General features: G+C 56.0%; 1 protein-coding gene across 1 annotated transcript; it reads left to right on the top strand.

Moving 5' to 3' along the window:
• The first annotated feature begins 2185 nt into the window (after positions 1-2185).
• On the top strand, positions 2186-13256 carry ARF5 (ADP ribosylation factor 5). The gene is made up of 6 exons (XM_054005410.1): positions 2186-2349; positions 5584-5664; positions 7625-7734; positions 8591-8662; positions 11855-11980; positions 12600-13256. Exons 1-6 carry the CDS (start codon positions 2283-2285, stop codon positions 12684-12686), a joined length of 543 nt encoding a protein of 180 aa, XP_053861385.1. The 5' UTR covers positions 2186-2282; the 3' UTR covers positions 12687-13256.
• Positions 13257-16959: the final 3703 nt, after the last annotated feature.

Below are 16959 nucleotides of genomic sequence, written 5' to 3'. Positions count from 1 at the left end.
GCGTGCGCGTAGGACGCTGGTCACCAGCCGACGCTTGCTGCTCATGCGCGAATCCCCATCCTCCCTACGAACGCTCGCCAACGCATGCGCATAGCCCGTAATCCCCGTCCAACGCTCCCCGCGCCTGCGCGAGTCCCCGTGGCTCCCTTCCAACGGTCGACGCACATGCGCCTGTTGGCCGCGTTCGACTGTAAATGCGCGAGCGCGCGCTCCGGTCTGTCCGCCGCTGTCTCTCACTGCGCATGTGCTGATTGCAGTAAACGCTTACTCCGCGGCCCGCAGAATAGGCCCCGCCCCTGGTGGTAGGGGCGGGGCCTATTCGTTTGGGGGCGGGGCCTCGTGGTTAGCTGCAGAGCTGTGTGTGGAGTGCTGGCGTGGTGTGGACACTCTGCTAGCAAGTCCCGGGGCTAGGGTGACCAGGTGTCCTGATTTTATAGGAGAGTCCCAATTTTTGAGTCTTTTTTTCTTATATAGGCTCCTATTACCCCCCACCCCATGTCCCGATTTTTCAGATTTGCTGTCTGGTTACCCTACTCCTCCTGGCGGTGGGCACGAGAGGGGCCCGGAGCAGAGAGCGCAAGAGGGGGAGCTGAATTTGCTGCAGACCCTGAGTACCAAATCCAGGGGTGGCCCGAGAGGTGGCAGGTGCTCAGGCGGTGGCATGCAGAAGTGTTTTAAAGCCAAAGTGAACATGACACCTTCCTTTCTAGGGACCGTCCTTGCAGAGGGGGCTGTCTCACCGTAGAATAAACCCCCTTCTCAGACAGAAGGCTTGTTCCTTCCCGCTCATCAAGGGAACCTTGGTCTGCCTCTTTGCTCATTAGCGGTATCATGTTTCTCAGGCAGGATACCCAGAACTGTTACGGATAGCTTAATACGACTTCATTCTAGAATTCAATAGCCCAGTATTAGTCGTGTAGTTGTAGTCGTGTGTCACTCCCAGGGTATGAAAGACTAGGTGGGTGAAGTAATGTCTGACCTGTTGGTGAAAAAGACAAGTTTTCGAGCTTACCCAGAGCTCTTCTTCGGGTCCAGCAGAAGTTAGTACAATAAAAGCTACTCCCTCACCCACTTCGCGTCTCTTGGGTGGATTAAAGCACTTGCCTTAGGGAGATTGGTCCCCATCACTGGAGCCACTTGTGATCGGCAGCTTAGTTTAGCTTTCATTTTAAAAAACCTTGACATGCAAAATGCAGGCCACCAGCTGTCTGGTAGACACCCTGAAACAATAGTTCCAAAAGGTGTGGACTATCCCATTCAGCTTAACTTCAAAAGCTGCTGCCACTTCCAAGGGACGGGACTACATGGCAGGGCCATGTCCCAGGGTGGGAGGACTATGAACGGAATGCCTGGAGCTGCAGGAAGCCGAAGTTTTTTTTGGGGGGGTAGGACTCTCTTGGGAAGTGGGGTCTGGCGGGATTTAAGGCTACAGAGATGTGGCTCTTTCAGGAGGCAGGCCAGCTCCTTGGGAGTGGTTAGCACTTTGGGAGGCGGGGCTTGTGTTGGTAGGGGCGGGGCTATTGTTATAGGGCGGGGCTCGTTCTCCTGAGGATTAGGCTGTTACTTGCCTGGGTGGGGAACCCCCGAGGAGGCGGGGTTAGTGCTGCAGGGGCGTGGCTCTCTCAGGAGGCGGGACTAATGGTGCCGGGTCAGGGCTCCTGCTCCCGAGGGCGGGGCTAGTCCTGCAAGGGCGGGGTCTCTTCCAGGAGGTGGGGCTAAGGCTGCCGGCGGCGGAGCTCTTTCGGGAGGCGTGATTGGCTAACGGTGTTGGGACATGGCTCATGCTCCCGGGGGTGGGGCTAGCGTTGAAGGGGCGGGGCTATTGTCATGGGGCGGGGCTCGTTCTCGGGGCCGTTTCAGGAGGCGGGGCTAAGGCTGCCGGGGGCGGAGCTGTTTCAGAAGGCGGACAGGGGCGGGGCTACGGTGGGCGGGGCTCTATCAGGAGGCGTGGCTAAGGAGGCGGGGCGGGGCTCTGTCTGGAGGCGGGGCTAAGGCTGCCGGGGGCGGAGCTGTTTCAGAAGGCGGGCAGGGGCGGGGCTCGGTCTGGAGGCGGGACTAAGGCGGGCGGGGGCGGGGCTAAGGCTGCCAGGAGGCAGAACTCTTTCGGGAGGCGGGGCTAAGTCGGACGGGGCGGGGCCCGGGCGGAAGGCGGGGCTACTGCGGGCGGGGGCGGGGCCACGGCTGCCAGGAGGCGGGGCTGCGGCTGGTTCCGGCCAGGCCTGCTCGCAGCGGCGGTATCGGCAGCCTCGGGGCTCGTAGCGCGGCCTCCCCCTCCCGCCGCCATGGGCCTCACGGTCTCCGCCATCTTCTCTCGCATCTTCGGCAAGAAGCAGATGCGGATTCTCATGGGTGAGGCCAGGCCGGGGGGGGAGGGGCGATGCTGGGGCCCCGAGTCCCCTCCCCGCTGGGCGGCTGCTGCCCCGGAGCCCCGCGCTGCCGAGCCCCCGGGGAGGGGTCGGGTCTCCCCTCTCCCCCCCCCCCCCGAGCAGAGGGGTCGGGCTGCAGAGCTCTAGTGGGGGTGGGTAGGGTCCCCCCCCTGAAGGAGTGGGGTTGGGTTGCAGAGCCCTAGTGGGGGGTGGGTAGGGTCCCCCCCGGGGCCAGAGGGGTTGGGCTGTAGGGCCCTAGTGGGGGGTGGGTAGGGTCCCCCCCGGAGCAGAGGGGTTGGGCTGTAGGGCCCTAGTGGGGGTGGGTAGGGCCCCCCCTGAAGGAGTGGGGTTGGGTTGCAGAGCCCTAGTGGGGGGTGGGTAGGGTCCCCCCCTGGGGCCAGAGGGGTTGGGCTGTAGGGCCCTAGTGGGGGGTGGGTAGGGTCCCCCCCGGAGCAGAGGGGTTGGGCTGTAGGGCCCTAGTGGGGGTGGGTAGGGCCCCCCCTGAAGGAGTGGGGTTGGGTTGCTGGGCTGGTGGGGGAAGTGGTGTTAACCCCAATCCCTCTGGGGTTGCTGGGCCAGGTAACCGTCCCCTCCTGCCATGGGCAGTGTGGTGGGCAGCCTGGCTGCCGTGCCCGGAGCAGGGTAGGGGGAGCCCCACCCTTGGGCTGCCAGCGCGAGCCCTTCTCCCAGAGAATCGGGGCCGGCATCAGTCCTTGCTGGAGAATTGCCCTGCCTTGGTCCTGTGGCGCTGAGCAGCTCTGCCAGGCATGGGCATCTCCCTGCATCACCGGGGTGACTGTTATCGCTGTCTCTTGCCCTCTTCCAGGAGGAGCACAGACTCGTCCCCCCCCCGGACCTTGAGACCTATAGGACTGAGGGATCCTGTACCCTGCCCCCTTATGGGGCACTGATCTCTGTTGCAGGGTTTATAGAGATAGTCCATCTAGCAGAGCAGTCCTCATGGAAAGGGAACCCCCCTCCTCATGGGCTTGGCGATGGGGACCCATGGGCATAGGGTTCTTGCACATTCCTCGGCTAGACGGGCCCTATACAGGTGGCAACAGGGCAAGCTTGTAACCTCTGGCTTTGCTCTGGTGATCAAAGGGCCAGACTCAGGTCCTTGAGCCTATCCGGGCTGGCTGAGCCAACAGCCCTGAGAGAAGGCTCTGTAGAGTATTTGACTGTCCTAGGAGAGGGGCTTGGACCACGTAACTCTCAGTCCCCGAAACGGGGTGTTTACTCTGACATGTGATTCTGATGGGGCCCTGGGGCATATATTTATCCTTGTGGTGGCTGGACACCTCCAGCTAACGGACTCTTGTGGTGTGGCTGGGCACGCCTGTCTTGTCAAGACATGCTGGACTTCAGAGATGGGATATGAACCACTCAGCTGGGGTCAGCAGGACTGTTGCCTCCAGTGTGTTTCCCAGGCTCTGTCTAGTGCATTTTAAATGTTGTGGGAAGGGAAGTTCCACCAGACAAAGGCTGTGTGTGTGAAAGATGCTGACAGTCTTCTGGTCAGCTCTTCTGGGTTTGAGTTTACTGAGGCATTGGTCACTTTGCAGTGCATAACGCAAACAGATGGCTGTGAACCCTGTCAGCAGACAGCAAGGGGGTTTACAGAGACTAGCTAAGCAGGGGCCTGACCCGAGCTGGGATCTCTCAGCCTAGTTGCAGTGCAAATAAGTAACAATAATGGAGGATTTTTTGGGGGGGTTCCTGCGAGATATGGTGGTGCCTCAGCTCAGTGGCAGGACCCTAACCACTTTTAATGAGCAGAAGGTCCTAGCTTTTTGACAGGCGTGCTGACCGGAGTTCTCCAATCGCATGCGAGGTGTGGCCCAGGCAGTGTCTGTGCAAGCTCCTGTCTGCCTCCTCATGCCCTGTTTCTGACTTTGAGGGGTGTTCAGTCTCCATGAGCCAGTCGAGGGCCAGCAAGGCAGGGCCCCTGGCGCTGGTAGTTCTGCGAGGTGGACAAGCTGGGCTCAGCCCCCAACTCGCTACTTTTAGGAGTCCCCGAAGAGCCACTGGGTGGTAATGGCTCTTGGCCAATACTGACATGGCCCGGATCAGAACAGCGCGTTGGGAGTGTGTGTCTCCTTAGCCTATTTCTGTTACTCTGGGCCACCCTGCTCCCCGGGTAATACCCTTCTGAACAGGGCTTTGGAGCTGTGCTCTGGCTCCACTCTAGCTCCAGGCAAAAACCTGCAGCTCCACCGCTTTAGAGCTGCTCCGCGCTCCAGCTCCGGGCTCCGCCCCAAAGCCCTGCTTCTGTACCACCCTCCTTGTAAAGTTTGGGACTACAATGTCGGTCAGATCAAGCAGAAGAGAAAAGGGAAGCAGAATTCCCTAGGCTTGAAGAATTCCCCATAGATTCCTCTTATCTCTGTAGGATGCAGCTGTTCTGTGACAAGCACCTCGTCTTTCCTGAGGGGGAAACGCTAAACTGTATGGGTGTTCACATGTTCTGCCCTGCACAAGACCCTGCCTCTGAACTGGAAATGACACTTCTAGATAGGGCTCTAGAGACATCTGCTTTTCTGTGATGGGGATGTACAGAGCTGGCCTACGCTAGCAATTCCTGCCCTGGGCATTGTGTCAAGGGCAGACTGAAATGACTCCTCCATAGCTGATACCAACGGCCTAGGACTGATCAGAGTGGTGATGGAGGGACTGGAACATTTGGGAATCTCGCCTGATTCTCCCCTCCTGGTGCTCAGAACTGGTCTTCACAGAGAGCTTTGCAGAGGGGAAAGTTGCTGTTAGATCTCCGCCCCACAGCGGGTGGATTTGCTTGGTGTTCTCTGGGATAACTCAGGCTTGGAAAGCCGCAGAATGCAGCAGGGGTGGCGGATTTCATTCTGGGCAGACCGCTTGCTTGCTTCTCCTGAATGAATGAGCTGGGGCTGTTTTGGGGGTAGGCTGTACACCAGGGGCCGTGGGTGGGTTTGTAGGTTGTAAACTCGGTAGCCCTTTGTAAAGCTGTCTTGCTAGAATGGCTCTGTCTTGAGCCTCTGGAAGCATGTACTTGGCTCTTGGAGCTGTGGGAATTGTCTGCAGCATCTCCTGGAAAGAGGGGGTGCTATATACTGGGGCAGTCAGACTCATGAGGGAAACCGGTTATGGGGGCTTTAGGTAGGAGCCATGTGCTTATCTGCACCCCCGTGCTGGCAAGTGACACTGGCCTCTCCCCTCTCTCTCTCTCTCGCTATTTCAGTCGGCTTGGACGCTGCCGGTAAAACCACCATCCTGTACAAGCTAAAGCTGGGCGAGATTGTCACCACCATCCCCACCATCGGTAAGTGGCGAGAAGCCGCGCCCCGGCTCTGGTTCCTCTCCGAGGCCGGGAGAGGGGTGATGGGCTGAGGTTCACAAGCTCTGTACGGTGACCCCCATCTCTCGGGCTGAGTCGACAGCGGAGTTGTGCCTCCCTGCAGCTCTCTTGCTGGTTAGCTGGGGGCCATCTCTGAGCTGGGGCTGTATCGTGACATTGGAAGCAGAATGGTTTCTGAAGTCAGCAAGGATGTTTCAGGGTGGCTCCTGTCGCATTGCTGAGCTGTGCTACTGGAAGGGCCTTTAAACTGCAGCGTGGCTTGTGTGCCTTGCTGGGCTCTGGCTTGACTTGAGGTACCCACAGCTCCCCAGAGTCGTCTCCGCTTGTGGGGCTGGACTTCCCAACAGGCCAACGAGTGAGACCCAAGTCCAGGTCCTTGCACAGTCCCGGCCTGAAGAGCTAACAATCCAGTCGCCTGATGAAATGGAGCCATCCCGGTGTCTGTAATGCAGGGAGGTCGGTCCTGCACACTGGCTGTGCCGGGGCAGCAGTACAAGTTCAGACCGCACGCAAGCGCATTCGTTGTCCGTATGTTCCTAAACACCCGAGTTTTGGGGTCTCAGCCCTGCTCGCTTCGGACACAGCGTACGAAGAGCTGGTCTGACGGGTAGCGTGACTGCAGCAGAAGAAAGAGGCTTCCTGTCGGTTCATCTCTGTGGTGTTTATCTTAAATGTTTTATGTGACGCTAGTGTTGAAAGTGATGGACTTGCCTGGGCAAGGCACAGCAGAGGCAGATGCTGTGCGAACGCCCCCACACAACACTGTCAGTAGACCTCATTTCTCTGCTGCTATTGTCCTGGGCTCCTTGCCAAGCTCTACCGATTCTCCACTGCCTGCAGCCCCCTACTTGTCCCAGCCTGGGCTCCCCATCCACAGCGTTTCCGATGCCCCTTTGTCCCAACCTATTCGGTTCCCTGTCACCCCACCCCCTTGTTTCTGTCACTGATGCTTGTAAGTCTGAGAACTGCCAGGTCTGCAGTGGCTGTAGAGGTGCCAGTGGTGGCATGTGCACAGGCTCACATTAGAAGAGCAGATGTTTGGGTTGCTGAGACGGACCATTGGGTCACATGGGAAGGGCTGGGTCTGACTCTGTAAACATCATCTGACCTTGATTTGGCCTTCGCAGTGAGTCCAGCAGAGCTTGTATTTCTCAGCCGTGCAGAGCTCTACTGACTGTGGTAAATGTCTTTCTCGGTGAATTTTTAGAATGGGGGTGCTTGTGGGTTGCTTATTTCTGATCACGAGAAATGTGGTCAGCAGACAAGGCTATAGATTAAAGGTGAACAGCAGTTACCTTAGTGCAATTCTAGTCTGAGATGTCGCTATGTAAAAATGTCTCCATCTGATGGTTCTTGACATCTGCTCACCATGTGTATTCAGAGTTGTCTACCTGCTTGAAGACAAAGTAGGTAGATGTGACTTGTGCACCACTGGACAGAACCACTTAGCGAGTTCGAGGGTTGCTAGGTCAGCGTTTGTCACGCAGAATCCTCTGCTAGCAGTAAAGCATAAGCTGGAAGGACACTGGCCTGGGTGAGTTGATTGGTAGTGGCTGGGGAGCAGATTGTAAACGTGGACCTGTGCTGTCCCTTTCTCAGTCCCGTTGCAGAGCAGAATTACACGGTGGATGGCTCTGCTGTCTGGGGGGCGGGGGGGGGGGGGGGATCATCCATTACCCCTTCCCCAGAAGTGCTGGTGGGAGGAGAAGGGTGCTGCACTGCACCTTCATCTTACTAAACACACCCCATGAATCCTCCCTCCCCCCGACTCAAAAATCCCCTGAGATCTTGTGGTGTCTCTGCCGGCAGTGGCTGGTGTTTCCTGTAGTGCGCGTCTGTGGTCTGCCAGTTTTCAGGCTGCCATGGTGATGAACCATCTTCAGCAGAGACTCGCTTGTGTCTTAAACCCTGTCTCCTCTCACAGGATTCAATGTTGAGACAGTGGAATACAAGAACATCTGCTTCACCGTCTGGGATGTAGGTGGCCAGGACAAAATCCGACCCCTGTGGAGACACTACTTCCAGAACACACAGGTGGGAGGAGCTGCAGAGCCCTCTGGACATGATTATTGTGCAGGGATCCACTGAGGCCTCCCCTCCCCTGCCTGCCTCAGGATAGGAGATAGCAACTGCTTCCATGGCAAAGAACCGGGGATGAGACGTGGACCTAGTCCCAGGGATGCTGCTCCTGCCCTGCTCATAGGAGCTAGATCACTTTGGCCTTCCCAGCATTTCTGGGTGACCCATTGACCCATCTCTCTTCTTGCGGGGGAAGGGTGGTAGCAGTGTCACACTGGTAAAGAGATGGATAAAGAGGATAGGGCTTGATTGTGCATTGGTAGTGGCAGGTTGTCCTCTTCCTGAGATGATTTAACCAGGGAGTTTGGCTGGAAGGCAGCTCCTGGCTCCCCCCACGCAGCAGCATGCATTGGGGTTACGGGAGTTGCCCACACCTTTGCTGCACCAGGCTGGCGAAGCGACACTGCCTCTGAGTCAGGCTCTTTCAGAATGAGGCAGGGAAGGCGTCTCTGCTCTGAGCCATGAGTAACTTCCTTTGTTCAGCGCAGCGAGGTGCTGAAAGTGGGGCGTCTGAAAACTACCCCAGGGCATTTCCCACCCCCTGGCCTCTGTGCGAGCAGAAGCGGCAAGAAGAGATGTGGGGTTTTCCATTGAATGAAGATGCATGCAAGCCCTTGTTGCTGATCTATAGAATAGCTTTGGAGAAGATGCGTGGTTGGGAAGTGGTTGCCACATTGGCAGTGATCTCTGTTGCCATTCCATGGTGTTGGAAAGAGGCTTGTTCCTCTGGGTTTGTGTAGTGTGCCCCTCACTGTGGAATTGGTGCCTGCACTGTGTGAACTGTCTCATGTCTGTCTGCTTTCTTCTGTAGGGCCTCATATTTGTTGTGGACAGCAATGACCGAGAGAGAGTGCAGGAGTCTGCAGATGAGCTACAGAAAATGGTGAGCGGTGGGGGTAGTTTGGAGAGAGACCGCATGTTGTCTCTCTAGGTTTTCAGGCTTGTGGTGACTGGTGGGAAGGTGGAGAATACTAGTTAAATGGGATCTCTCTGGTGTGAAAGCCAAGGAGCTGACCGGGCTAGTAGGACATGGATCTAGGGTGGCCGAGGCTCTGCTAGAGCCCGGTGTAGAATTCCTATCTCAAGGTAAGTTGGTGTGTGTGGAGCAGGAGTTCAAAACAAGCGGAGCCTGCTTCACAAATTTGCTTATCCCTGAGACTAGGAGTCTAGATGCTATTACAACGGACACACTTGCAGGCAGAGGTCACTTATACAGTCCTCAAAATCCCTTGTGTTTGGAGTAAATTTACGATACTGCTTCTTCCATAGCCATGCCTGCTGTCTATTGACGCGCTGCGGGGGTGACTAACATTCTGACTCTTTTGGGTGCTGAGACATGAAGTCAATAGGAACGTAGTACTCAGCATCTCTGAAATACAGGCCCTGGTTATCTTACTGTGTTCACCTCTACAAGGTGAAATGTACTAACAGCTAGTTCCGGAAATCAAAATTGCGTACACTATCCATGCCATCCCTTTAGACTAAACCAGCGTCTGCCAGAAATGTTCCATAAAACCATAGGTGAGACACATTAAACTCACTTACTAAAACAAAACAAAATTAACCAGAGCCAAGTATAGAAAAAAGAACAGGAGTACTTGTGGCACTACTCCTGTTCTTTTTGCGGATACAGACTAACACGGCTGCTACTCTGAAACCTGTCAAGTATAGAAAGTGTCTTTGTGTTCGCCCCTGTCTAGCTTTCTCTCTGGATGCAGAGAAGGCCTTTGAGTGGGTTGAACGGACATATTTAGTTGAAACCATGGAATGCATGGATACGGGATGGCTTCTAGGAATGCTGTCTCTTACCAATGGCTGTCAAAACCAGCCTGCAAGTAAGGGGCGGCTTGGGACTGTTTCCTCAGCGTATGTTGAACATCAGTGTTACAGGGAAGCTGCTTCATGTAGATCCAATAGACACATTTACCATGTGGCCATTCTACCAATGTGCTAAAAAGGCCAACTCATCTACCCCTAAAATGTACAACTGTTAACACTTTCTCATGTGCGGAGGGCTTGATAATTGGTGTCCCATTCCAGCTATAAAATACCAGTCCTCTCCTGTGTTTTCAGGGGGATACAATTCATTTTTCTGATGGAAAGTATGTATTTCAACCAGTCATCTCTGTTCTGGGGCAGTGGGTCCTATGTCCACTGTGACCCCCTATAAAAATACAAAAAACCTGCTTCTTCAAATGCCACTCCTCTACAGCAGTATCGCATTCCTGGTTTTGCTGCCCGTCTCACTCCCTCATCTCCTGTTGTAGACAATTTTGGATTATAAGCCCCACAAGACAGAGATCTATTCCGTACAGTGCCATGTGCACCCATGATGAAATACACATGCAGCTCTCACTTTGAAAATCTGATCACAAGTGTCACAAGCACCTGGCTACTGGTGTGCACCAAAATGCTGAGCTTTCCTGGACGTCTCACCCATTGGTAATAACCAAAACTGGCTCGAATGGAGCATCAAGGCTGAGAATCCAGGTGTTCGGTCAGGCAACTCCAAAAGTGAAGATTTCTACTGAAAAGTCAATGGGGCTCCAATGCTGGTGTGTATCCCATGGTTAGACTCCCAGAGCGTTCCAGGCTGGCAGGAATGGACAGTACATCCTAGGTAACATCGCAGGAGAAACCTTGACTCTTGAGTGCTTGGTCTCTCTGTTGATGCTAATTTTTGTATGTGATTTTTCTCCGAGTACTACTCCCTTTCTGTGGAGCTGCAGCCTTAGCTGTGTGCCTGCTGCCCTAAGCCAGTCTTGGGAGAACTCGGGCTTCAAGCACCCCTCCGGCAGTTGGCAGCAGCACTACATGCACTCAAGCATTACAACGAGGGGCTGGGGAAAAGTGGGTGCCTGGAAGAGAGGAGACTCGGTCCCAGCCCTGGTGAGGTCACAGGCTGATTGAGACCTGCAGCGAAGGAAGGTGTAGGGGTGCCTGAGCGCAGTGTTGTGCCATATGCAGTTGGTTGGTTCTGACTTGCCTGACTCTGGTCTCCAAAGAAGAGAGTGTGCGGCTAGAGCACCGCCTGGTTAACCCGAGGGAAAGAAAAGGGAGCTGTTCCAGGTGTGCGTAGCATGAGAATAGGGCTGAGGAGACACACCGGCTGAGGGAGTGGGCTGCTCGGTTAGTACCTGAATTTAAAGAAAATCCATTCAATTAGAAAAATCCTTCTCTCCTGAATCTGAGAGAACCTTGCCCTGGTACAGCGCAAAACCCTGACCGTGTGCCTCTGTTGGGGAGCAGGCCCGCATGAGACTAGCCACAGTGGGGGCTGCCCATGGTGCAGAATACATGAATATTTGCCTTATGGCTACATGGCAGGTGTTTGCACCCAGTGACCCTGGAGCCAGAGGTGTTTGACTGTCCGAGGGAGAAGGCCGAGAGCCTGGGTGTGAGCCGAGGAGGCTGGAGGGCGGAGGAATGAACACACTCCAGTGGAGCTGGAGAAAGAGGGGTTCCGTTTTTGCCATAGCCACCCTGGGGGATGGTGGGGTGTGATGTGAGAATGAGACATTGGATAAGCTGGGAGGGATGGAGAGGTAACGACTGAAATGCAGGGGAGCTGAGGAAGGGGGCCAAGAACAGACCTGGAAGGGTGTGGGGGGCCCCAGCAGAGGGCTCAGGAGGAGGTGGCTGAGTGAGCTGAAGAAGCTTTAAGTTGGAGCATTCAGCCCCTCACGCTAGAGCTGTAACATGCTAATGGTCTGTCCTGTGATTGTATGTGAGGTCAGGGCCACACCGCGCTGGGTGCTGCACAGACACCCTGCCCATGGAGCTCACAGGGCCAATACACAAGACAGGTGAAAATGGGGGGAGGGAGGCAGGGTTTACCCCCATTTTAGCAGCTAGGGAACTGAAGCACTGAGAGAAGCGTCTTGCCCAAGGTCACCGATGGCATCTATGGGAGAGGTGGGAATTGAACCAGATTTCCTGAGTCCCGGTTCAGTACCCTCTCACCGACCCGTCATTCTGGATTGGTCCCTAGGAGACTGCGGTAGGCTAGAGCCGGCTGGTTTCACAGGCCTCCCCGCTCGGCCATGGCTAAGCTGTTTTTCCTGCTCCGTTCCAGCTGCAGGAGGACGAGCTGCGGGATGCAGTCTTGCTGGTGTTTGCTAACAAGCAGGACATGCCCAATGCCATGGCAGTGAGCGAGCTGACCGACAAGCTGGGTCTGCAGACACTCCGCAGCAGAACCGTAAGTGTACCCAGGATCCCGCGATTGCCAGGAGAGGCTGCTCGGAGATTGCGGGAGGGATTGTCGCCTGACTGCTCTGTTCTGACCGCCTCTCCCCCGTCTCAGCGGCTCTCCTTGGCTCAGTCGCACGGGCTGTGAAGCTGAAGCAAAGCTGTGAGCAGGGGGCCTGGAGTGTGGGTCGCAAGGGCTGCTGCAGGATTGAGAGGTGACGTGGCAGAGCGGTGTGCATGGAGCTTGCGCTCTGCCTGGCCCTAGCTGGCACAGTCCGTCTCTCTCCGATCAGCACCAAACTCTGTCTTGCTTCCCTTTCCCACCCCCACGGGGTTCTCCAGCAATTGTCTCCCATAAGGCTGAAGAGAACTGGAGACCTTGCTTGCTGACCATGATATATGGCATGTTACAAACTGGCCCATCCATCCTCATTTCCCAAGTGCAGTAGGGTGGGATCCTGATCCCTATTTTACAGAGGGCAAAACTGAGGCACTCGGGTCACACCACAAGCTGAAGTGGGATTAGGGTTTGGGGGTGCTTGGCTCCCAGCCCACTAAATGCTACCTCTCGCCATTAGCTGCTCTGTCTTGCCTGCTGCCTGATTTCCTTCCCTTCCCTTGTTTTTCAGTGGTATGTGCAGGCAACGTGTGCAACCCAGGGCACTGGTCTCTATGACGGACTGGACTGGCTATCGCACGAGCTCTCCAAGCGCTAGGTGGGTGGCCAGCTGTCCCACAGACCAGACGAGCGTCGTGCCCACCTGGGATCTCCGTGCCGGGTTTAGTTTAGTTTTTGGGTTGTTTTTTTTCCCCTCCCCCCTGTGACCTCGTCTTAAATGATCTGTGTGTTTATCTGGTAGAACTTGAACCTTGAGGACTCTTCGGGCAGCTCCACTAGCCGTGCTCCTGCCTTCTGCTGCCCAGACGGCACTTTCATGCTAGCCATCCTACCCAACTGCATGTGTTCTTGTTAAGTGGAGCCTGTGCCATGTCCCAGCGGGGCCTGTTGGAAGGAAGGGAGGGAAGTGGTGGGGGCGGGGTGTGTCTAAGCACTGAGCGGGTGGCGGTGTTCCAGTGACCTCCATTGGCAGCTTGCGAGGAAAGCCGTAGGTAACTGCTTCGGCCGTCACAACACTGCAGAACAGAACCGTTTCTCCTTTTTATCCTTCCACGAACTTTATAATTGTTTCTCTTGGGGAGGGTGGGGGGCAGAACAGGGCTGGGACTCTGACTGTGTAATGTGCTATTGTATATCGAGTAATAAAACTCCACCAGTTTGTATCCTATGCCCTACCTCTTTCTCGCCAGCAGATGGGCCCGGCTTCTGTGTGTGGGGGTCGGGGTAATGAAGGAGGTGAACATGGGGAGCTGCAGGGCCACCCTATGGGGTGGAAAGCCAGAGAATGAAATGTACAGATTCCTGCCCAAAAACCCCTCTCAGGCCCTGGAGTGGAAAGGTCAAGTCCCCAGCATGCTGTGTGCCTGGCACCAGTTTGAAAAGGAGGGGGCTGGGTGCACTCTGAATGCAGGTGCCAGAAGGATTCTGGCCTGTGGGTGCTCGGCAAAGCAGGGTTTATTGCTGACTGTAGCTCCCAGTGTCTCAGGTCATCACCTGAGTGACCTGCCCAGGTGTGGCACCGACAGCCTACAGGATGAGACTGGGCGTCAGCAGCCAGCTGTGGAAATGGCTGGTGGGATCCAGCTATGTGTCAGAGCAGGAGCTTAACACAGCGACCTGTTGGCATATGCTTGGCTGGGCTCAGCGGAGCTCTGCTAGACCCGCCCCTTCTCACCAAGTAGTGATGTACTGCCCAGGCGAGTGCTGGGAGAGAGGGGTGCATGTGTTGCTTCCCCCTGCCCCTCCCCTAGCTGTAGCTAGTGAAGCAGTCCCTGAAAACTGGGCAACTTCTATTGGTAGCTTAAAACTAGAAGGGGGAGGGGCAGTGCTAACTCCAGGCACCAGGGTTTGAAAATGCCATCCTGTCCCCATGACTTGGGGGGAGGCTGGTGATTAGGGCAGGTGTTGGGATGAAGCAGACTATCTCCCCCCGAGAATAACCACCGCCTCCCCAGGTCACGGAGTTATGTTGGCAAAGCCCCTTGCTAGTGTCAGTGATGTTACCTGGCCCCTTGGCTTCCTGCATGTCAGTTTCATTCTGGTGAGGGCCTGGCTCATGGGGAAGGAAAGCGAAGTGAGGAATGTGTCTGCTGCCTTCCCCAGGCCACCGGAGAGCTCTGCTGGGTTCCCTTGGGGAGCGTGGGCTTCTGATGTGACAGTCCAGTGTAATGTAGTGACTAATGGAGACAATCTGCCCATTGTCCCCACAGCTGTGATGGGTGAGGGTGTGCTCTCTCATATATATATATGAGAGAGAGAGATCCTTATCTCATAGAACTGGAAGGGACCCCTGAAAGGTCATTGAGTCCAGTCCTCTGCCTTCACTAGCAGGACCAAGTACTGTTTTTGCCCCAGATCCCTAAGTGGCCCCCTCAAGGATTGAACTCCCAACCCTGGGTTTAGCAGGCCAATGCTCAAACCACTGAGCTATTCCTCCCCCAAGCTGGGCAAGGCTCCATCAGGCAGATGGGAGTGGGGACCTGGAGGCTCGGAGTTGGCCTGCCTGGTTCCTGTACATACAGACACCTGCGTTTGAGGGTGGTCCAAGAGGGTCAGACTAGTGTAAGGGTATGAAGCTGGGCCAGAGAACAGAGTATCTATGTGATATTCTTGCCTTAGACACGGTATCAGAGAGTTCCCCCATGCAGAGCGATGGCTGAGGCTGGGTTCGTCTCCAGGGAAGTGGTGGAACCCCAGCACTAGTCCTTTAGGAGCAGCGAGGTTAGCGCACAGGATAACAGTGACCGGAATGAAGCTGGGCTGCCCCCAGGGGGAATGAGCTCCGTGGTTCTGACCAGTGGGGGCCGGGCCCCACTCAGCTTCTCTCCGGTGAGAGCGTTTTCCCGACAGCCGTTTTCCGGAGGCCTCTGAGCCGACCGTGGGTGGTTGCTGCAGAGCCACAGTGACTGAAATGCGGTGCCCAGATAGTAACTCCTAGGTGCTGCTGCCTGGATGTCAATAAAGACCCTTGGCTTGTCCTTGTGGCTGTGTCTTTCCTTGGCCTGGGGCAGTGGGGACTGCACGGACTGGGGTGGAGGTGAGGTGAAGGCGGTTCACAGCTGGCTTATCTGCATGCTCTGGTTCCTAGACTCCAAGACAGCAGTGGGAGAGAGGGATGGGGCTGGGTTTCTGTTTAGTGGGATCCCCTTGGAAGGTAGCTCTCTGCCAGGAGATGCTGAGGGCTGAGTTGCTGGCACTTGCTTTGCGTGAGAACGGCAGTGCCCCCCTGGGCATGTGAGGGAAGGAGCCAGGGTAGAGGAGAGATAGATGTGGTCTGAAGGGAATACTGGGTGAAAGCGCTTTTCCTCCCGCACCAGTGAGCGAGCTGGGGCAGCCTCAGGGCCGCTCGATGGTGTGAGCAGCAAGCTGGCAAAATGTGGAGGTCAAACAGGACTCTCAGCGAAGCGGCGAGGCAGCAGGAGGGCAGGTCAAATGCAATAAAGACAGATTGGCGAGTAAAGATGAGCGCTATGGGCAGGGCTCTCTGGCTCATGGGGCTTGGCCGTGGCCGTTTCACTGTAAAATTGCAGTGTGGATGTTCAGTCTCGGGCTGGAGCCCTGGTCCTGCAACCCTCCCCCCGCTTGTGCGGTCCCTGAGGCCGACTGTAGCCCCATCCTGAACCGCTGCCCTGCAGTTTTACAGCCCGGTAGCCTGGGCCAGCTGCGGGTGTTTAGGTACAGTGTAGACGCACCCTACGTGAACTGTAACCACTCACGCAAAAGACAGGAGCGAGGGCAGTTCTGTGCAAGCCCCTGCCACAAAACCAGCAGCAAGGTTCATAGGGGAGGCTGCCGAAGTGAGTGAGCTTAGCGCTAGGCAGGGCCAGAGATGGAGGTGGGTGGAACCGAGACCTGGAGCGACTTGTGTAAGAAGAGAGGGTGGATGGAGTGGGATGAATGTGAGGGCCCCGCATGGGTAGAGCAGGCCCAGCCAAGGCTGCTGTTCACCCTGGCTCTCAACACAAGGAGGGGACAGTGCGAATGGAGCTAGAGTGAGGGGAGAGTTTGTATTTTTTTTTAATGCTCTCTAACTGGGAAGGGATCTGCAGAAGCTTCCCCCACATGCAGGTTCTTCCATAATAGGCCTCGAGGACTAGGGGATTTCTTGGTCCTTCTGGTGCTGGCCACTGTCAGGGCCAGGACGAGGATAATAAATTAGCCGGGCCATGCCCTGGTAGGAAAATTCCTACCCGCCACAGAGGCACTTTTGTGCATCCACAGGGCTCTGATAGCGGTGGGGGACCCGTGTGGGACAAACGATTCGTAGGTGGTGCATGGACAGTGCCTAGCACAAGATCTCGGGGGGGCCTGTGGACGTTACCGTAATGCATGTCAGAAACTGTAATAAAGTTTTTAAAAGATCTTGCTGCAGTGCCCCTCTCCCCGGCCCTTCGGAGCAGGCGTTTTATCTGTCAGGTAGTGACGAGGTTACAGCGGCTTCAGACATGCTCTGTCCATCCCCCGTAGGGAGTGGCCAGGCTCAGGGAGCTCCTGGTTCCACTTAAAAGGAAGAGGAGAAACGTGCTGTTCTCTACCAGCATTTCACCCTCACTGCAATAACTCCGGCCCTTGGGGGGCTGGGTGCCCAGGTGGTGGGGAGATCCAGAGGGCCTGGGGCTGGCTTTGTGCGGGATGTTGCCTGGGGAAGTGCAGGTGCTCAGTGAGGTTGCACCGCTAGTTTTCTCCAGGGGAAAGGGGGATTTGGAAGGGAGTTGGACCGTCACCCGAGAAGGGTGCATGTTGGACCTGACCCAGTGCTCACTGAAGTCAATGGAAAGTCCCCCCTTGACTCCAGCAGACAGGGGGTCCAGCCCATTATTAGGCAGGACTTGCAGTCTCTCACCAGCTGCTGTGGTGTAAGGTGCGTGTCA

This window comes from Malaclemys terrapin, chromosome 1 (genome assembly GCF_027887155.1).
Source record: "Malaclemys terrapin pileata isolate rMalTer1 chromosome 1, rMalTer1.hap1, whole genome shotgun sequence".
Lineage (NCBI taxonomy): Eukaryota > Metazoa > Chordata > Testudines > Emydidae > Malaclemys > Malaclemys terrapin.
This window is presented reverse-complemented; position numbering and strand designations above follow the sequence as displayed.

Coding starts and splice junctions, on each gene's coding strand:
- ARF5 (XM_054005410.1), top strand. CDS start 2,283: ATGGGCCTCACGGTCTCCGCCATCTTCTCTCGCATCTTCGGCAAGAAG. Junction 7,735..8,590: donor ACTACTTCCAGAACACACAG/GTGGGAGGAGCT, acceptor TTTCTTCTGTAG/GGCCTCATATTTGTTGTGGA. Junction 11,981..12,599: donor AGACACTCCGCAGCAGAACC/GTAAGTGTACCC, acceptor CTTGTTTTTCAG/TGGTATGTGCAGGCAACGTG.